Source organism: Nicotiana tabacum, chromosome 24 (genome assembly GCF_000715075.1).
Source record: "Nicotiana tabacum cultivar K326 chromosome 24, ASM71507v2, whole genome shotgun sequence".
In the NCBI taxonomy this organism is placed as follows: domain Eukaryota; kingdom Viridiplantae; phylum Streptophyta; class Magnoliopsida; order Solanales; family Solanaceae; genus Nicotiana; species Nicotiana tabacum.
In genome coordinates, this window is record NC_134103.1 from 95,207,675 (window position 1) to 95,229,156 (window position 21,482).

General features: G+C 36.7%; 3 protein-coding genes across 4 annotated transcripts; all 3 read left to right on the top strand.

Moving 5' to 3' along the window:
• Positions 1-1,508: 1,508 nt before the first annotated feature.
• On the top strand, positions 1,509-5,847 carry LOC107767048 (protein FAR1-RELATED SEQUENCE 7-like). Of its 2 annotated transcripts, none has more exons than XM_016585993.2 (2): positions 1,509-3,993; positions 5,150-5,847. In XM_016585993.2, exon 1 carries the CDS (start codon positions 1,630-1,632, stop codon positions 3,958-3,960), a length of 2,331 nt encoding a protein of 776 aa, XP_016441479.2. In that variant the 5' UTR covers positions 1,509-1,629; the 3' UTR covers positions 3,961-3,993; positions 5,150-5,847. The 2 variants fall into 2 exon arrangements, with proteins under 2 accessions (XP_016441479.2, XP_075103320.1); XM_075247219.1 differs by having other exon boundaries at positions 5,155-5,847.
• Positions 5,848-11,344: 5,497 nt separating this feature from the next.
• LOC107767223 (uncharacterized) lies at positions 11,345-13,182 on the top strand. Its single transcript, XM_016586173.2, has 2 exons — positions 11,345-11,641; positions 12,243-13,182. Exons 1-2 carry the CDS (start codon positions 11,468-11,470, stop codon positions 12,873-12,875), a joined length of 807 nt encoding a protein of 268 aa, XP_016441659.2. The 5' UTR covers positions 11,345-11,467; the 3' UTR covers positions 12,876-13,182.
• A 3,967-nt stretch (positions 13,183-17,149) lies between these two features.
• LOC107767292 (peroxidase 21-like) lies at positions 17,150-19,664 on the top strand. The gene is made up of 5 exons (XM_016586279.2): positions 17,150-17,304; positions 17,786-17,934; positions 18,094-18,282; positions 18,364-18,529; positions 19,136-19,664. Exons 1-5 carry the CDS (start codon positions 17,223-17,225, stop codon positions 19,537-19,539), a joined length of 990 nt encoding a protein of 329 aa, XP_016441765.2. The 5' UTR covers positions 17,150-17,222; the 3' UTR covers positions 19,540-19,664.
• Positions 19,665-21,482: the final 1,818 nt, after the last annotated feature.

Below are 21,482 nucleotides of genomic sequence, written 5' to 3' on the forward strand. Positions count from 1 at the left end.
TTTCGGCATTTCAAGTATAATTCCACCACGAACCTCCAAATAATTTTTCGGATACGCTCCTAAGTCCAAAGTTACCATATAGAGCTATTGGAATCATCAAAATTCAAATCCGAGGTCGTTTACACATAGGTCCATATCCGGTTAACTTTTCTAACTTAAATTTTCAATTATGAGGCTAAGTTTCTCATTTCACTCTGAATTCCTTCCGGACCCGAACCAACTAATCCGGTAAGTCATAAAATAAATATAAAGCATAAATTGAGCAATAAATGGGTGAATAAAGTTATAATACTCAAAACGACCAGTCGGTTCGTTACAAGATACTAGTTTTAATATAGGCAAAATGGCCTCGTGGCCACTTAAACTTGCGCCCAATTGTCAACCCGGTACACAAACTTATACATTTCCCATTTGAACATTCTAACTTTGATATTTGTTAACTAATAAACCACTTTAAGCGTTGACCATGCCTATGTGGAGGCAACATAGCTGACATGACCAAATTGTGTGCACACCGCACTGAAAAAGCGCGTGAATTTAATACTTTGATGGAAAAAGTATTAAAAAATATATAAATAATAAAAAGATAACAAAAGAAAAAAAAAACTAAAGGTTCCTCGGCTCCTCCCAGCCCACTTCGTCCTCCTTCCCCATCCCCATTTCTTTAGTTTCATATCTCATCCCCAGTGATCCAATTCCATCTCGTGTCCATCCCCTTTCCATTATTAATTTTTACTTGAAAAGGATTAATCTTGTTCTATTGAGTACAAGAATGCAGAAGAAGAAAGATAGAAAAGGTTATCCACACAACTCGATGTCGGCAAAAGAAAATCTTCGATAATGGTGCTGGTCATTGCTCCTTTCTTTTTCTTTCTTTAAATTTTTGTGGCAGGGGATATTGAATTGGTTATTTTTGATTTGTTTAGTCTGGGCTTGGTGTGAAGGAGAGATAACGGAGATGGTAATTAGGATTTTTGGGCGAAAATGGTGGCTGAAAATTTAGAGATATTTAGCAGTGACTTCTCCGGCCAACTCGAGTTTTCCGGTGGTCTATCAGTTTCTTGGATTTGGGGTTTGGTCGGAGGCTTTGCCGACAATAGCTTTTACTGATTGAGGGGGGGGGGGGGGAGTTCAGTGATGAAGATGACATCAAATTTAATATATTAATTTTAAAAATGGGACTCACAAATAATACATGGCAAGTAATAAATAGTCTAGCATATGATGTGTTGACATGTCACCGCAATTGATATACACGTATTGTTGGATGTATTTTTTAGTACTCATCCTGTCAAGTTGAAGTGTGCAAATGAGAAATGTATAAGTTTGTGTACCAGGTTGGTAATTGAGCGTAAGTTTAAGTGGCCATGAAGCCATTTTAACTTTAATATAAGTATCTATTTCACCACACATAAAACCAAAAAAAAGTACAACGTAAAATTGCAAAATTGTCCGAATTCATGGGTTATAATGTAGTATTCTCAAAAGTAGATAAATAGCAAAACATTAAAAAACTGCTTATAGAACAAGTGAACCGATTGCGACACCGCACATAGGACAAAACCCCCTTCCTCTTCTGCAAATCCTTCTGCCGTCGAATCGATAGACGATAATGCAAAGATAGTTGATATGAGCAGAGAAGAGCTAGACAATCCCATGATACTAAGAGCAAAACCAGCAGCACTAGCTATTGTAAATAACAATAACTGTTACCACCGAAATAATGAAGAAGAAGGAGAGTCAAAGCTCGAACCAAATGTCGGGTTAGAGTTCGATTCAGCTGAGGAAGCACAGGAATTTTACAATCTCTACGCAACAAAACTCGGATTCAGAATTAGAATCGGTCAGCTTTATCGGTCACGTGTTGATGGGTCAGTTATTTCTAGAAGATTCGTGTGTTCAAAGGAAGGGTTTCAAACTACTTCCAGAACGGGTTGCCCAGCTTTTATAAGAGTGCAAAAAGCCGATTCTGGAAAATGGGTTTTAGCTAATGTTAAAAAGGAACATAATCATGAACTCGAAACCTCAGGTGAGATTTGTCCTTCCCGTGTACAAAGAAAAAATATTCCAAATCTTAAATCTCCTGTTGTTGTTGTTGTGTCGACTAGGACTGGACTTAGATCAATTGATGAGGATGGTCCAGGCCCATCTGGTATAATTGATCTTAAGCGTTTTAAAAGGGAAAGAATTGATGTAGAATTACAGCCTAGAGGTAGTGAACCATATAAGGGACTTGAATTTACTTCTGCTGGTGAAGCATATGAATTTTATAATGCATATGCTGCTAATTTGGGCTTTAAAGTCCGGATTGGCCAGCTGTTTCGTTCAAAAAATGATGGGTCGATTACCTCGCGAAGATTTGTTTGCTCTAAGGAAGGGCATCAGCACCCGTCAAGAGTTGGGTGTGGCGCGTTCATGAGGATACAGAGACAAGAAACAGGACGATGGTTGGTTGATCGTTTTCAAAATGAGCATAATCATGAACTTGGCCTGCCCGTTGATGCTAGTGGGAGAGTAAAAGGATTTAAAGAAGAAGCGAGCAGTGTGTTGGAGAATATGGATTTAGTTGAATTAAATGGTGGCCTTAGCCTTGTTACACGAGGCCGGGAGAGTAGAATTGGCAGTGATTGGTATAATGAGCTTTTTGAGTATTTCCAGGCTAGGCAAGCAGACGATATGGGATTTTTTTATGCAGTGGAAATGCATAATGGTAGAGCTTTGAGTGTATTCTGGGCTGATGCCCGGTCTAGATTTTCTTGCACTCAATTTGGTGATGCAGTTGTTTTTGACACAACATATAGAAAGGGGGGTAGTTACTCAGTGCCACTTGCTTCATTCATTGGGATTAATCACCACAGGCAGCCGGTGCTTCTTGGCTGTGCCTTAATTGCGGAAGAGTCTGAAGAGTCATTTACTTGGGTGTTTCAAGCATGGCTTCGTGCAATGTCAGGGCGCCATCCTGTCTCTATAGTCGCTGATCAGGACAGATCCATTCAACATTCAATTGCTCAAGTTTTTCCGGGAATACATCATCGTTTTTCAGCATGGCAAATTAAGGCTACAGAGCAGGAAAATATTGGTGCATTGCTCTCTATGAATCCTGAATTTAAGTATGAATATGAAACTTGCATTTTCCAGAGCCAGACTGCGAATGAGTTTGAAGCAGCATGGAATGTGCTAGTTAACAAATATAATTTAAGAAAAAACACATGGTTAATGGAGATGTATAGGATGCGCAAGAGTTGGGTGCCATTACACATTAGGGGCACATTCTTTGCTGGCATTCCAATGGACGGAAGCTTGAAATCATATTTTGGCACCATATTGACATCTCAAACACCACTCAGTGAATTTCTTATACGGTACGAAAAAGCCCTTGAGCAACGCCGCGAAGAGGAAAGGAAAGAGGATTTTAACTCGTTCAATTTACAAGCAGTTCTGCACACGAAGGACCCTATAGAAGACCAGTGTAGAAGGTTTTACACTATTACTATGTTCCAAGTGTTTCAGAAAGAGCTTTTGGAGTGCTATAGCTTTGTTGGAATTAAGATAAATGTTGAAGGTGCCATTAGTAGGTATCTGGTGCAGAAGAGTGGGAGTGGAGATGAGAGGAACACAGTTGCCTTTAATGCCTCAAGTCTTAATGTCAGCTGCAGTTGTAAAATGTTTGAGTTTGAAGGTGTGCTGTGTAGACATGCCTTGAAAGTTTTTCAGATTATGAACATAAGAGAGCTTCCGTCTCGCTATATCCTACATCGGTGGACAAAGGATGCAAAATATGGTATACTGCGGGATGTTGATTCAGGGGGTGCTTCTAAAGATCATAAGGCATTGATGTTGTGGAGCTTAAGAGAAGAAGCAAAGAACTACATTGAGGCAGTAACAGCATCTTTAGAAAGATACAAACTTGCGTTTGAGATCATGCAGGAGGGTAGAAGAAATCTTTGTTGGCAAAACTAGGGAAGTACGTGGTATAACAAACATAGATCAGAGGTATTTTCCTCCTCTTCTGCCTTTTGTTTCATCACTATGAGTTGATCTGAATCTCCAGTGATGACTTTCATAATTTGTACTGCATGTGCTAATTTTGCATTTTTTCCACACAAAAGAACCGCTTATATATTTCTCTTGCCTTCTCCACGCAGAATTATTTAAGTATCATATTGCATTGTGATTTCTTATTCATCTGAATCAGCCGTTCATAAGCACAGATACCATTTTATTCCCAGGCGAAATTTTCCCGCGCTTGATCAATAATCATATTATGTTGCGTTGTGATCTGCAGTTATTTTTTTGATATGATTCATTTCTGAGTACGAGTTAGCGCTCAATATTATGTGATAGTTTCTCAAATAATGCATGTGCAGAAGTTGTTGATGTACATGTTTTTCTACTAAGTGTATCAAATATATCAAATAACTATGTTTTTTCTGTTTGATTTATTCAACTGCCCTTTTTTTTTTTTTTTTTTTTTTGGATAGGTTCAACTGCCCAAATAATAGATAGACGGCCCCTTAAAGTTGCCACAACTTTTCACTTAGACACCTCAACCGAGGTTGTTTCCTATTGAACACCCCTATTAAACCTTCCAATGACAACCAATCAAGAAAATAAAATGCATTTCATTCATACACGGATGATGTGGCAAAGTGACGAATGAAACGAAGACATGTGGCATTTGGGCCCGTTTCGTTTCAATAATCAATAAGCATTTTCTAAAAATAGAGGTTCTCTAATATTGATACTTTTTTCGATATTGATATACAATTCTTTAACCAAACTAAAATTTCTCCCTGACACAAGACCTAAAATAAATGTCACAAATGACAAAACAACAACTAAGCCTTAATAAAAAAACTAAGCCTTAATCAATTTGGTATCATTTATATGGATTTTTTTTTACTTCCATTGTTTTCTATTCTTGCTCTGTCCACATGGATTCCAAGACTCTCCATGTTATTTAAGTCAACCTCGTCCCTTTTTAACATGTTCAATCATCATAGTATCACTTCTAAGAATTGGTGCATTGGGAGGTCTCTTTAAGACTGAACTCAGATAACTCTTTCTCATGGGTCTGTGGGCTGCTTGCCCACTATTTGGGTCTGATCATTTCTAATAGTCGCCAGCTTCTGTTGAACTTGATTCCTAGGTCAGAGACTCTTGGTCATCTTGAAAAGGGATAGTCTTGCAGAACATTGAAGCCAATGTCAAATTTTTGATGATCAACTCTGTGCAATCTTGTCGCAGTCTGTTGTACCAACAATTTTGGTAAATTCCAGAGCTTTCAAGACGTGTTGTGTATTTTGGATTAGACCAGAGTTGCCAATGATAATTCAAACATTGTTGGTGCCACCGAAAAGTAAGCCTTCCTCAAGCAAACAAATCATCATATGTCTAATTTTCTTTCTCAACCACTAACTGCAACTGTGAATTAAAGATGTTCCTACAAAATGATACTCTCCAGTTTCTTAGTAAAACTGGACAATTGTGGTACTGAAAGAAGCTTTTGAAGCTTGGGGAAAATGGAAAGTTGGAAAATTCATCATCGGCCTGTGGAAAATGGTTCCTCCAGTGGTCATATGGTTCATTTGGAAAGAAAGATCTCAATGCTGTTCTCATGGAATTTCAACTCCGATTCATTTTCAAGGCTAGAATTTTGATGAATCTTTTTGCTTGGAGCAGACTATGTATTGTAAATAGTATTGACACTCTTTTGGATTTTGTAAGCTCCTTAAGTTTTTCCTAGGAGTCATCTGACATTGTACAGAAGCTGTCTTTTTTGTTATCTTTTTGCATCTTCTGGATGCTGAATGAATGAAATTTATTCTCTTGATAAAAAAAGAAAAACTGGAAAATTGTGGTACTGTCCTTCGAGCAACTGCATCTTGATATTAATTATTAAACACGTCAGGATCAGATTCTGATTGGCATAAAAATGATGAAGCGACCACACAGTTTTCTATTGTCATAGCTCATGGGCATATATTTGATAACTTAGTCGCATGTAATCACTATGAGAAAATCACCCAATTGAAGAATCATCTGGTCAGTCATTTTCGAACCAAGGAAGTAAGCTAGAGTACTTTCTTGACACTGAGGTCACTCAAATGGTGTTTCTTTTTCACAAGGGACACATTGGACATTATTTATCTGATAGTGTTGATTTACATTAAGATCTAATTCTTAGCTATCTTCAAATCGTTAAGTTTTTTTTACATGTAGGCTGTCCTGCACTATTTGGTGTTTGATTTCAACCTAAGTTCACAAGTCTGGTAATTGGTTCGAGCTTAGCAAAAAGTGTCTAGTGAGATTGTTAAGAGGGCTTGAATGATATCCACCTAACTGTTTCTTAACCATTAGCATCATTGCTGGGGAAGGAGCTCTCTTTATGTTTAAGTCCTTGCTCTCTGCAGATTAGACTGTGAATATGATGCTGATTGCTGAGTGTGCATTCATGAATGTCTTTTATCCAAATTTTGTTCAGAGCTCATTTTTCTCTTTCCAGAAGTGCTGCTTTGGTTGGTTACATATGTGCATAACCTCTAAATAAAAGAACATTTGACCAGTGCCTTGTTCTACTCAAAGCAGCATCTTAATATTGAGCCATTTATTTCATTTTGTATTATGTGCTAATTTTGTATAGCATCACCTTTTCAATTCAGGCCTTGCTCTCCGATTAGACTGTTAATAGGATGCTGAGTATGTATTTGTGAATGTTATTGATCCCAATTTTGTCTATAGCACATTTTCTATTTCTAGAAATGCTGCTTTGGTCACGATGTGCATAATCTCCAAACAATAGAACAGTTTACTGGTGCCTTGTTCTACTAAGAGCTAAATATTTGTACTGACCGAAGTGAAACTTTGCGGGGAGAATTTAAGAATGTTACACTCCTAAACGTGGAAAATATGAAAAAAATTAGTGTGTGGACTGAAAGATGGTGAATGATTTTTTATTTTTTTTTGGAATTCTGGTTGGTCAGGAATAAGGGATGTTTGTTGGCAGATTGCATCTCTGACACAAGGTCAAACTTCCACTTTAGAAAAAGACTTAATGATTGGGAATAGTTTAAGGTGCCTCTTTTTTTGTTTTTTTGTTTTTTTTGGTCTCTGTGTGTGTGTGCGCAGAAAATGCAGATTGTTGGCTTGGATGCAAGCAAGGAAGATATCCAGTGGTGGTTAGCAAAGGCAGCAAAGGAGTATTCACTGTAAAGCTGTTGCTACGACTGGCTGCAACAACAGAGTTACGAGTATGAACAGCTGCGGCTATGGAAATCAGTTTGGAAGACTATTGCTCCACTGAAAGCTGCCTGTTTTTGGTGGCTTGCTGCTCCTGGGGCCTGTTTAACACATGGCATGATACAAAAGAGACGACAATTTGAGTGAAATTTCAGTTGAAACAGGGAGCCACATACTGCTGCATTTCAACTTTTTATGCCAGGTTTGGCCTCTATTTCTGAATGTATTTAGTATTAATTAGGTAATGCCTCAGAGCTTCAGAGAATTACTTACTATTTAGCATTCACAGAGCATAGATAAGAGATTTAAGCGGATCTTGAGGGTTAGTTCCTTTATGTGTAGCATGGACTATTTGGCTGGAATGAAGTAGAAGATGCTTTGGAGATAAGATGGAGGTCATCACATTTGTGAGATTCAGAATTTATTATATTGGCGCAAACGGATTTTTTCTACCGACAGTCGGGAAAAGGTGAAGCTATGCAAGGAAGATGGAGGATTAGGTGTGAGAAATTGAGGGCTCCATAATAAGAGCCTATAATTCAAATGGTTGTTGAGGTGGAATGACAGTAAAAGGGAGCAGTGGAAAGCTGTAATCAAGTTAAAATATGGGTTTCAGAATTATGGGGACACAACTAAATATTAAGTGCAGCACATGGATGTGATTTTTGGAGACATATAAACTGTTTGTGGGAGAAATTCCAAGAGCTTATTTGATTGAAAATTAGGAACCGGAGAAGATTTAACTTTTCCAGTGCAGCAAGAAGAGTAACATAATATTCTAATGAACAGCCAACGTTTTCCTTCTTATATGTGTTATTGTTTTTGACGGGAAGCAAGGGAGCCTTGGCGTAACTGGTAAAGTTGCTGCCATGTGACCCAGTGGCGAAGCAAAAAATTTCCTCAAGGGTGTTCGAACCTGAAAGAAGTAAAAAACTTCCCGACAAAGGGTGGTCAATTGACTACCTTAATCGAAGTGTCACGGGTTCAAGCTGTGGAAACAGCCTCTTGCAGAAATGTAGGGTAAGACTGCGTTCAATAGACCCTTGTGATCCGGCCCTTCCCCGGACCCCGCGCATAGCGGGAACTTAGTGCACCGGGCTGCCCTTTTGGTCTGACAGGAAGAATATGTGAATATGGACAATCTAGGAACTTTGAAGTCTTGCAGCCATGGCCCATGATCTTCACATGTAGGCTGCAAAAAAGGATGACTATCTATAAAGAATCCAATTTGCCGGACTACTTTGGATGACAACATAGCTTATATTTCGTGTGTATTTAGAACATTTCTCAAATGAGATACGCACTTTCTTCAGAAATTTGTATAGTAAATGCTTTGTTTCATCAATGATTCTTTCCAATGTCTAAAGGAACATTCTTCCTATTTCTTTTTTATTCTTTGTTATTTGGATGCCATGTGTTCGCACTTGCTATAGTGAAATTGCAGTGAGAGGATTGCCACAATTTGTTTCTTTTTGGGTGCGATTCGACCTCTGTATATTTGCTTGATACCTTCGCGGTACCTTAAATAACCACATAGCATCAATAAGAGTATTAAATTTTATGCATTGACGATATGCATAATATTTATATTGTCAGGTAATTTAAAAGCCTATTGCAAGTAAAAATTGTGGCAAATATGGCTTGTAATTCAGCCGCTATTGCTAGGAAACTATAGTTGGAAACCAGTGAAAGGAAGAAGTCCTGAAGTTTCAATTCTTTTTATTTTTATTTTTATTTTATCAGAAAGTGATCAGGCGGGACATGGCGTGACTTCAGATTTTCGAGAACATGGCCTTTGATAGGAAGGTGTGGAGGTCGAGCATTAGGGTGATAGGATAGGAGGTAGCTGATAAGGTTCATCCGTGGGGAGGTTGGTCTGATAAGGTTGGGTCCTAGGCTGCTACCGATTATTGTTGTGTCCACACTATTCTTTCGTTTTTGATAGTATCGAGCTTTATTCACTGGATTTTGTTATTATTTTTCATCTATTTTCTGGTTCTTATGCTGTTGTTATTGCTCATATGGTTTTGTTGATGGTACTAACATTCTGTCTCTCTTCGTTTTCTTGAGCTGAGGATCTTTCGGAAATAGCTTCTCTACCCTCTGGGGTAGGGGTAAGGTCTGCGTACATTTTATCCTCCCCAGATCCCACTTGTGGGAACTCACTGGGTTGTTGTTGTTATAAGCTCTCTATTTTGAAGTTTTCAATTTTGTTATTCGTTTTACTGTAGAAATCATACGAAACAAAGAAAGTATTTTGATTTTAACCCTTCCTTCAGCTTCTATGTTTTCATCTCCTTTCCTTCCGTTTCATTTAATTAGTTTTCAAACAAAGGATTAACTCTGCGTTTGCAAAAAGTTGGAAGAGAAATTGGGGGGGGGAGGGTTGGGGGGGGGGGGGGGAGGGAAGCGAGAAAGGGGCATTCCAAGGATGTATTATTGTTTTTAAATAATATATGCAAATAGTGTACAAGTTCTTTTACATTATCGCTATATTTTAACATGATATAGCAAGCTAATCATCATTTTTACTCGGTAATCAATGAATGATTATCATGAGTTAATTCCAGTGATAAGCTCCAATCTAATGTATCCTCTGCAATTTGTTTAACTGCCAAGATCTTGCCTTTTAATTTCTTTTTCTTTTTTCCTTCTATTTTATCATTTCCCTGTTAGGATGCAGTCTCTTGTAAAAAAGGACAGTCCGGTGCAATAAGCTCTCCCGCTATGCATGGGGTCCGGGGAAGGGCCGGATCATAAGGGTCTATTGTATGCAGTCTTACCCTGCATTTCTGCAAGAGGTTGTGAGGATGCAGTCTCTTGTATGGTTTATAATTAAATCTCTCGGTTGTGGCTTTTTATGGTAATTTCTTTTTCCAGTTGTGTGTATTTGCTCTAAATTTGTTTTTTCTGCTTTTATTCTATGGTCATCTGCATGTTTTTTTTTAGGAGGGACCATTTGAACGTGGGTGGCATTCTTACCTTTGGTATTTTGTGCTTCTTTCTAGGCAAGTTTGTTCCTTCATTTAACTTTGTTGCATTTAATAAATGTTGATGAACTAACAAAACTGCTGACTTTCTCTAATCTAAATTTAATGTAGTTCTTGTCAACAAAATTCCAAGTTACTGTTAACAAGAATACTGATTCTTCATTTTTAGGACCAAACACATCACACTATGTTTATTTGTCCAATAAATATATGGCATGCATCATGCATGTATCTTTGCATGGACTGTTATTTTTCTACCATAGTCAATTAATACACATTTTCATCGCAATTTAGTATTATTAACCATGGTAATTAAAGTGGTTTGACCTAAACATCGAATTTGAGTAGTTTTTTTTCCAGGCTGTAATCCTAAGAATGCCTTTGGTGCTACCCCAAGACAGTCTCTTTTGGTTTGTATGGCCAAGATTGATCTTACTCTCTTTCACTAGATACTTTTTGTGGTCAGTTCTATTTTTAAAGCAAAATCTAATACGCGCTCTGTGTCAAAATGATTGGTACTATTTTCTTATTAATTCGTTTTTTAAGAAGATTGAAATATTCCAATATTTTCTTAATGAGAAGATTTTGTGGCCACACAAATGTTATGATTATAAGACCACAAGTTTTTACTATGTTGATGTTGTTATTGTTTTACTTTTATATTACTAGATTTCTTCTCTGTACTGTTTGTATGCTTGTTTTGAGCCGAGGGTCTATCGGAAACAACCGTTCTACCTACACAAGATAAGTAAAATTACGGATTCACTATCCTCCCCAAACCCTACTCGTGGGACTATATTAAATTTATTGTTATTATTGTTGTTCTACGGTATAATTTTTCGACGAATCCGATTGAATTGCATTTGGATTAGGTTGCTCCGTCCTTTGACGTGATTAGCTGCATACATCAGCAGGTGTTTTTGACATCTCGTGCTAATCCAGAATAGGATAGAAACAAAAACTGAAACCGAACAGAATAAGGTCATCTGTATGCTCTAGTTTGGAGAAACTTATCATTTTTCATTTTAGCATTGTGAAAAGATGTGGAAAAAGTATCTCCATTACTCATGGCCACATCTGGCACTGTCAAAATAAACCCCACATAATTTGTCTTTCTTTCAATACCACAACCATATCATGTTCCATTTGTATAATAAATCTTTTATTCCAACATATAAAAGATACCCTATGCCCCCCTTCACTCTTATGCATTAATTCCTTCATTTCATTCCGTAACAATGGCAGAAAAATATAGTATAGGCTTATTAGGTGTCATGGATCGTCTCTGGTTTCACCAAATTATTCTCTTTTCAGAACCCTCATCAGTTTCATTTCCTGAAAACCAATGTCAATCAACTTTAGTTCCACAGAAAGAATTCTCATCAGTTGAATCAGAAAGCACTCTTCTACAGGTAACAACTTGTCTCCTAGTTAGGCTACTATTCTCTATATGCCCTAGCCCCTACCCCCCTCCCCCCACCCCCCCAAAAAAAAGGAGAAAAAAGGGATTTTAGACATTTGAGAAAGAAGATGTACATAAGTTTTTCTACTATACTTTGTTGAGTGGATTTTATAAGATATACACCGCCAGTGTAAATAATATGTACACGATCACTGTAATTTAGTTGGTTATAGCCAGTGGAGGAAGCAGAAATTTACACAAGGGAATTAAAAAAAATGTTAGGATATCATAGTTGGCTTTGAATCTATGACCAAAGACAACTTTTGAACCCCTTAGCCATTACACTTTTTTTTTCCTTATCAAGGGGATTCAAAGCTCACGTACTAAAACGTGCATTTTTACCTTACTTGCACACTGTAATTTTTCCACGAAGGGGTTCTGTTGAACCCCCTTCACTGCACTTAGTTCTCACTCTATTTTCAAGATTATAATATTAGGCTAGATATGAAGCGTTATCTATTTTTTTATCTCAATTTTACGAGATGATGGGAAAAAATTTATATACTATCTTAAATTCTTGATGATTTAAAGTTGTCTGTATGTCATTCAAGGATGTTTGTGAAAAAGAAGAAGCCAATGAGAAGGAAAGTACTCAACCAAAGGAAAGACCAACAAGACTTAATACTACATCTACAAGAAACAGGTCACATTCAACCTCACCTTATAAAAAACATTCAAGAAATCTCTGTTCAGAAAGGAGAGTACTAGAAAAACATATGAGTTGCAAGAGCTTAGGGGAACTTGAGCTTGAAGAAGTAAAAGGTTTCGTGGATTTAGGCTTCATATTCCGGAAAGAACATATTAGCAAGAGAATGATAAGTGTAATTCCTGGTTTACAAAGACTTGAAGTAGTGGTGTCCGAAGACGAAGAAACCAACAATGAAGATTCAGAAGAAGAAGAAGGGCAGCCCGGTACACCAAGCTCCCGCTATGCGTGGGGTCCGGGAAATGGCCGGACTACAAGGATCTATTGTGCGCAGCCTTACGCAACAGAAGAGGAAGAAGAAGAAGAAGATAAAAGGGAGATTGTAAGGCCATATTTATCTGAGGCATGGCTTATCAAAAAACCTGATTCACCATTGTTAAATCTGAGGGTACCAAGAATTTCTGCAGCTGCTGATATGAAGAAACATCTAAGATGTTGGGCTAAAACTGTTGCCACTGTAGTTTTGCAAGAGTCTTGATTTTGTGTACAGAAGTTCCAGGACAGGCACAATGTTTAATTATGATGTAGTCAATTTAGCTAAATATAATACGTAGCATTGTGCATCACATATATAATAGTGTTAGCAAATTTAATTTATTAATTACATTGTTTGTTGCAAATTGGAAAGGGGAACCCCTTGTTTTGTAGTATAGATTCTGCCGACAACTTGTAACTCTATAAATCTGAGTTGGTCTGGTCCTAGGGAAAATAAACAATATTCCATGTAATTTCTGTTATTCTGCACTTGGTGCTGGTTTTAACGCTTACCTTTTCATTGTTCGAACTGGCTGATTTAATTTTTTCGGTTAGGAATGTCGCACTAGATCAACCAAAGCAAAAGAGTATCACATCATTTCATTCTTAATTAGAATCTCCGTTCAAGCTTTGTAAATACGCATTCTTCAAGCTAGTGATTTTTTTATATTGGATAGCTAACCTGATTTTTTTGTCGTCCGTGTGTTGACTTGGGCCTATATATTGAAGAATATAGGGTGATTTAGGCAAATGTCACTTTTTAGCACCATTTAGATTTTGTCCGTATTTTTTAAGTTGTGGAAATATAGCCTTTGGAAAATTAGTCTTCCGGTCAACGCTAGACTCTGGGTCTAGTGTTTGCTCATATATTGTTCAATCTTATATGGAAAAAATTTGATTGTGGTTTAGCGTTTGCAATAACTTATAATGTTTTAGATCACGGTCTTACGTTTTCTCAAAATATTTTTTTTTGCTCAAAAAAAATCTTTAGATTGTGTTCTAAAGACTAAAAGGTCAATAGTTTGCAAGAGAAATGAAAGGACAAGCGAGCTAGGCTTGATTTGGACCTAAGAAGTCACTAGTAATATAATAGATGATCGGATCTAAATGTGTTGAGTTGGTGAAGAAGTGAACAAATTAACACCACCTGAGCTAAGGATGGTACTGAACCTATTAAGTCATTATTACTACAAAATAGATGGATCTAATTCTGAAAGTTCTTGCAAGTTATGCTATACTGTGCTTTCAGCTTAGTTTAGTGCTCAGTTTCGTGTCTTCTCTTAATTGGTATATTCCCAGTTAGACAGTTACTGCAGGCCCATATACCAACAACTTCCAAATACCTAAATTAAGATGTAAGAACCCTTATGAATAGGAAAACAAGTGGACACACCTACACTCATCTTGAAATCAGCGCGTTATCTAAAACTAAGTGTTATAGAAAAAGCTTTTTAGTACCACACCACATGCTTAGTCGATGGTTTAGTTGATTTGCTCCATTAGTCGCCATAATTAATGTTGCTAATTAACTTGAAAATATTACTCGTGCGGTAAGTGCGTGTTATAAGTCAACAAACATGATTTATACTTCACAAATTTGTTGTTAGTTGCACTCCCACTATATATGAAGTTTCCACTAATCTCTGTGGATCAAACACAAAAGCAGTGGACGAGAACTAATGCTTTTCGTACTAGTATTGGTTTAATCAACAAAGGTTTGACAAAGTCAAACCCATTAGTCCCTAATCAATGTTCTTCTCCTACACTATATCCCCTTTTTCTCCTACACATGGCTTCTCAGATTCCCCACCCAACTCCGAATTATATAATTGAAAAAGAAACAAGTGAAGGTTTTCAGGAGAAAAAGGGAAAAATCTCCTCATTCTAGAACTAGGGGTAGCTCCAAAAGTTCTTGTGTTGCCATGATTTCGAAATAAACATATAGCGGATTTAAAATCAATGGGTTGAGATTACTTAAATTAGATGGTTGAGGGTGGCACACGCAGAGGCGGATCTAGAATTTCTAGATCCTGGGTGCACCACTAAAGAAAGGAAGAGAAAAAAGTATTAAGTGAGAATTGATCTTTAATTCTTTGGGTAAGTAAAAAAGTATTGAACCAAGTGTATTATTCATCCTTCATGGATCATGAGTGCCAGTACGTGATATTAAACCAAATTCTTGAAAATACATAGTTTGACGAAGGGACCATGGGTTCACATGCCCCATAATTTAGGCTATAAATCGGCCCTGGGCACGCGGAAGCGGATTCAGAATTTAGAAATCTCAAGTTAATACTACAATGATCTGAGTTCATAGCCAAATTAATATTGAATCTCTTTGGCTTCTTTTTCCATTTATTTAATTTTAAATTATATTTTAAATCTCCTCATGAAAATGATGGTTCGCAACTGGATATATAAGTAGCCAATTGGAGAGTATACGGTTGAATCGTGTAATTAACTTATAATAGAAGTACTAAATCAAAATGAGCTCAAGATACAAATAAAAACACACAAACTGCTCGTGTATTTCTACATTAATTAGACAGGTAACAGTGGGGAAAAAAGAAATGTCAGGTAGGTGAAAACTGGCTATGAACTAGGCTAATAAGCAATGTGTCACTTGTTCTCTTAACTTCTGTTATTTGGTAAGTAGAAAAGTTGTCGAATAAGTAGTTAAAATCTTCCAAAGGAAAAACATTACCCCAAATTTAGTCTTACTAACAATAGCAAGATCTTTTTCAAGAAAATTAAGTCGAAACCATGCAGCCAATTAATATTATCTTCTGATTTCAAATTTCCTTTCTTTTCAAGCTAATACATGCAAGTTTGATATATATACTTTCTTAAGAAAAGAAAAAAAAAACATTTTTATTGATTTCCAGATATAGAAACGAAGTTAAGCAGACATGGAGATCCAAATATTCTCTAATACCACTACTAGAAATTCGGCAAAAACCGACCAAGGTCGACCGACCAACTTTGGTCGGTAAAAAAACCGACCAAAAAACCGACCAAAGTTGGTCTGTTTTTCAAAATATTTTTTTTTAATTTTTTTTTTTACGAAACCGACCAACTTTGGTCGGTTTTCTTTGGCGCAAAAATGCGGGAAACTATTTTTGAGTCCTGCGAATTTTATGTTTCAAGAAACCGACCAACTTTGGTCGGTTTTTCAATTAATATAAATAAAAATTAATATTAAAAAAACCGACCAAAATTGGTCGGTTAATTCGGCGGGTCATTTAAAAAAACCGACCAACTTTGGTCGGTAATTTTACTTTTTAATAAAACCGACCAACTTTGGTCGGTTATTTTCGTACGAAAATACAATTAAAGAGTATAAATCAAATAAAAGACAGTCTTAAAACAAAATGTACCAATGATCTAGTGGTAGAATAGTATCCTGCCACAGTACAGACCCCGGTTCGATTCCCAGATGGTGAATCTATTTTTTACATAATTAAAATACCGACCAACTTTGGTCGGTTTTTTTTGCAATATTTTTTTTTGAATTTAATTGACCGACCAAAGTTGGTCGGTAATTTCCGACCAACTTTGGTCGGTATTCCTTTCCGACCACAAAAATACCGTCCACACATAAATGGTCGCATTTTGGTCGGTTTTTGGTCATTACCGACCAACGTTGGTCGGTTTTTACTAAATTTCTAGTAGTGTACGTTGTCACACCAAGGACAAGCGTCACAAGCCAACAACATTACTAGACATATTATTTTATAAAGTAGTGATCAACAATATGTAGTACATCAAATTCATTCCAACTGTAATGGAAATCGCCGGTAAGTTCAAAAAATTCGTTGCATAATCATACTGCGATAGTCTAATCTTTTTTCTGCTACTTGTTAATTTGGTTAAAAAAACATAGGAGTAGTGTAACTCCTGTACGTTGATAGTTGTGTACAATTTTGTTTCATAATCAAGTTAACATGACATACAACAATAGGTACTTTCATGCGTAAGTTGTCGGATCCTAAAAAAAAAAAGTTTTTTCGGGAATGCACTGTTCAAGTCGAGTTTTCTTTGTCCCTTCCAAGATACCCCTTCTAAGTTCTAACTTTCCTATTTCCAAAGGAAGGAAGAAAAGTCGAAAGCTCTCTTTAGAGAGCGTCTTCTGTCGACTCTGTGGCCCTACCACGACGATGCTAGTCCCTCTTTTAGTAGTAGACTCAGCTAGGAATATTCATGAAGAAACGAATGTCGGACTCTTTCATTCACGGCTAAACCCGCTCAAGAAGTTTCAACATGCTGAAACTTTCTGAGCCTTCACTAAATAACTTGCTATAATCATATAATGCATGAATAGTATGAAAACGTATATAACTTAAATTAGTATAAAGACTGCCGAGAAACAGTTGCTTTCGGTGGGAGTACTCCACGCGTGGGTGAATATATGTAGCCAAAAGGTCAAATATAGTGGCATAGTGGAACTACCCTTGCATTTTGATCCTTCTTCCACTTCCAATACAGTTATAGAAACTTTACTATATAAGGGATTTTTGGTTTTCTGGGAATTGACATTAACAGGAAACCAATACCTCAATATACCTAAGATATGGCCTCCAATAATCAACATTTCTCCCCCTCCTCAAGATTCATCATTCTAATATTAGCGTTACTCCTCCACATTCATTATGGTACTTCTCCCTTATATCAATGACAACTTAAAATAGCTATATGCACTGACAACGTAATAATATATTTTACAACATCAGTGTCATATGATTTGTTATAACAAGTTATTTATCATTTGTTGTAGCTGAGTCAGTGGCTCGAGGTCTTAAATATGATTCTCTATATATTGGGGAGTTCAACATTTATTTTGAATATCTCCACAGTTGAGTGTGAGTAAAGTTAAAGATTTTAAATTCTTTTTGATGTACCTAGCTAAAAGAATATGAGAATTTTCTAAAGCTTCATTTTCATTTATCAACTTCAATATTTTTGTTAGAACTAAAAGGACCTTTTTGTGTACACAAAAAAGTATCTCTTTTCCTTTTTCTAGTGATAAAGAAGAATACCTCTATTTTTTTTTATTTTTCTTTTCACCAGCAGAATATATACCTCTATATTATCATTATATTTAAACGTACTAAGTGCTGATTTTAATGGCCACAGCAAAAAGTGATCTCCAGTTAAATTACTACTCAGAGAGTTGCCCAAGAGCTGAAGAAATCGTCAAAGAACAAGTCATCAAGTTGTACCACAAGCATGGAAATACTGCAGTTTCTTGGATCAGAAATCTCTTCCATGATTGCATGGTTAAGGTAAATACATATACCCATCCACTGAAAAAAAGATTAATTAATGAGATTCTTGAGCTAAAATATGCCAGTTAATATACTATCCAAAGGCGAATTCAAAATATACACTTAAAAATAATATGTACAGTTGAACCTGTATATAAAAGAATTTTTTTTTGGCAGTCATGCGATGCATCGATACTATTGGACACAACAAAGGGACAGAAATCAGAGAAGACATCACAGAGGAATTTTGGGATGAGAAATTTTAAGTATATAGAGACAATTAAAGAGGCTCTTGAGAATGAATGTCCAAACACAGTTTCTTGTGCTGATATTGTTGTTCTTTCTGCTAGAGATGGTGTTGTCATGGTACGTTAATATCTTTAATTAACCTCTGGCTCAATTTCATTATTTTTTTCTTATAAAACTGACTCTGTTTACTTGACACAGTTAGGAGGGCCACATATTGAAATGAAAACTGGCAGAAGGGATAGCAAAGACAGTTACTTAACAGAAGTTGAGAATTTCATTCCTAACCACAATGATTCCATGTCGTTTGTTCTTTCTCGTTTCCAGTCTGTTGGTGTTGACACTGAAGGAACAGTTGCTCTACTTGGTAAACTATTCCCCATAAATTAGACTTTTCTCAAAAAGTTCCCACTGATTTCACATATGCTCATCCAACTAAAAATTTAGTACTGTAGTATTTATTTTCTCGGGGAGTCGGAGCCAGAATTTAAAATTTATGGATTCTAAACTTGTTGCCGAATCATAACTCGTTATATTTATTGGGTTCACAATTAAATACTTACACATATTTAATGAATTTTCTAATACAAATAAAGGATCTAAGCACAAGCTACTAGTTAGGGTCCGAACCCGTAACTTATACTCTCCTTCCGCCCCTGAGTCGGTCCAACTAGTGCCAGTATCAATTGAAAGATCTTTATTGCTTAGGATATTTCTTGTTTTATCATAATTTTCAACCACGTTTCTAAATTTCTAACAATGTTCAGTTTATGTGAAACAAACATAGTACTAATATAGTTGATCATGATGTATTTCTTTGTTAACAAAGTTAGTTTATAACTTTGCTCAATGAGATTCTTAATTTATGACTATATCTAAAATCAATTCGAAAATCTCAAAACCACATTTTTTTGGGATTTTTATACAAATAGCGGATGGAATTTATTGTTTATTTTGTTATGGATGTAAATAGGGGCACACACAGTAGGACGAGTTCACTGTGTAAACCTAGTACACAGACTTTATCCAACAGTTGATCCTACCCTTGACCCTGACTATGCTAAGTACCTTAAAGGTCGATGTCCGACACCGAATCCTGACCCAGAGGCCGTAGAGTACGCCAGAAACGACCGTGTAACTCCAATGGTGTTGGACAATGTGTACTACAAGAACATTTTGAGCAATAAAGGGCTGTTAATTGTGGATCAACAGTTGGTTTCTGATCCAACTACATATCCTTTTGTGGAGAAATTTGCTAACGATAATGGATATTTTCAAAGTCAGTTTGCTAAAGCTCTGATTATCTTGTCGGAAAATAGTCCAATTAGTGGTGATAAAGGGGAGATAAGAAAGGTCTGTCGCCATGTGAACAAGTGATTAGAAATGATGTACTACCAAATATATAATAAGTGCATTATCTTCAACTGCAATTAGACTTAGATCTGTTTCTTGTTGGGTATGTTACCATTATAAAATCAAGTGTAACAACTGTTGAATGTTGACGCGACGTATATTTAAAAGCTTAAACTATTCAGAGAAAATATGTTATCGGATGATATATAAAGTATATACATAATCAGATTATTTAAAAAGTAATCTTCTATAACATGTTAAATTATGTTGTTAATGTAAAAATTATTGGCCAAGCATGTGAAATTTCTTTTTGATAATGAGTGAATTATGAGACTCGAACCGGGACCTTTGTATACTTTGATATTATGTGAAGTGCATACATGATCATCTTATGTAAATGTTTGAGTTGTTAAAGAAAAATACATATTTTCTAATTTAATTAAATGAATAAATATCAACCAACCATTATATATATATATATATATATATATATATATATATATATATATATATATATATATATATATATATGTGTGTGTGTGTGTGTGTGTGTGTGTGTGTGTGTGTGTGTGTGTGTGTGTGTGTGTGTGTGTGTGTGTGTGTGTGTGTGTGTGTGTGGAGCAGAAATATAACTGTAAGGATCCGAAATCGGGGCAAGGAGCCCCTCGAGTCGGGGTCCGGGCAAAACACCTGCCCTAGGAAGAATCGGGGCCACGTCCCTTAGGTCCGATTCGAACCCCAAAACTTCGGAGAGCATTACCAGATAATCGAGCACGATAAACAAAGGGTCGTGATATCCGTGTCCAGCCGGATGTTACGGCGTGAATCTCGGCACGTATCGGCAGAAAATCCATGATTAGTAAAATAGAAGATTTTTACCTCTTTTGAAATTGTACTTAGGATAAAACTCCCCTATTATATAAATGGGAGTTTAACTATTCATTAGGCATCATTGTAACACGCATATCAAGACAATATACTCTTATTTTCTCTATTATTCAAAGTTCTTATTTTTGTTCATCAATTCATCAATAATGTGAGCCCGGGATCGAAGGAAGGCATTTCATTAAGCTGTTACGAAGTCCGGGATCACTCCTCTTAATTGGTTTGACAATTTATTACGTCCTTTATCTGTTTAACCTAACGCGATTCATCATTTGTATTGAATCAATCCGCGTATCCTTAAAATCACCTACAAATTTAACTGTTATCCACTTTTTAGGGTAAACAATTTGGCGCCCACCGTGGGGACTAAGGATAATAGTGGCAGTTTGATACAAATGTCCATAACATACTTTATTTTATACTAGTTCTTTGAGCTCCTAATTTCAGGTCAAATTAAAAATGTCAAATTTCCAATCTGGCCATTTGAACATTGATGTTGAATCCGGCCACCATGGCGAGAACAACAATATGGTGCCCAGCAATGAGGTGCCCCCTGTTGACCCTAACAGAGTTCCAGCCGCAGAGCCGATCAATGCTAACTCACATGTGGCTATCGAAACAAACTTGCCAACTGACCTCGAAAATAACATTCGCGGGGGAGCACGATCGATAGCCCAGAGTACACACGAAGGCGAAGGCGATGGGATCAACTTGCGGGTGATCTTCGAAATATTACAGGCTCAACAGGCAGCGATAGCCCAGTTGCAGAACTAGATCCACGCCCCCAGCAGAGTTGAGCCCGAACCGTCCCGGGAAAACATTCGCATAAATGAACCACTCACAGAAAGGCCGAGTGAAGCTGAACTCGGGACCAACCCCGAGATAATAAAGATGCTCGAGTAACTGACAAAACGGGTGGAATCGGGAGAAAAGAAAATCGAAGCCAACGACAAAAAAGTGGAGACCTATAACTCCTGGGTCGATCAAATCCCAGGAGAACCACTGATACTGAAAGGCCTGGATTCCAAGAAGTTTATCCAAAAGCCTTTCCCTCCGAGCGCAGCTCCAAAGCCAATCTCGAA

Bases quoted from the DNA above. Each gene is read 5' to 3' on its own strand.
- LOC107767223 (XM_016586173.2), top strand. From the start codon at position 11,468: ATGGCAGAAAAATATAGTATAGGCTTATTAGGTGTCATGGATCGTCTC. The intron at 11,642-12,242 runs GTAACAACTTGT...ATGTCATTCAAG, and splicing joins CAGAAAGCACTCTTCTACAG to GATGTTTGTGAAAAAGAAGA.
- LOC107767292 (XM_016586279.2), top strand. From the start codon at position 17,223: ATGGCCTCCAATAATCAACATTTCTCCCCCTCCTCAAGATTCATCATT. The intron at 18,283-18,363 runs GTACGTTAATAT...TACTTGACACAG, and splicing joins CTAGAGATGGTGTTGTCATG to TTAGGAGGGCCACATATTGA. The intron at 18,530-19,135 runs GTAAACTATTCC...GGATGTAAATAG, and splicing joins AGGAACAGTTGCTCTACTTG to GGGCACACACAGTAGGACGA.
- LOC107767048 (XM_016585993.2), top strand. From the start codon at position 1,630: ATGAGCAGAGAAGAGCTAGACAATCCCATGATACTAAGAGCAAAACCA.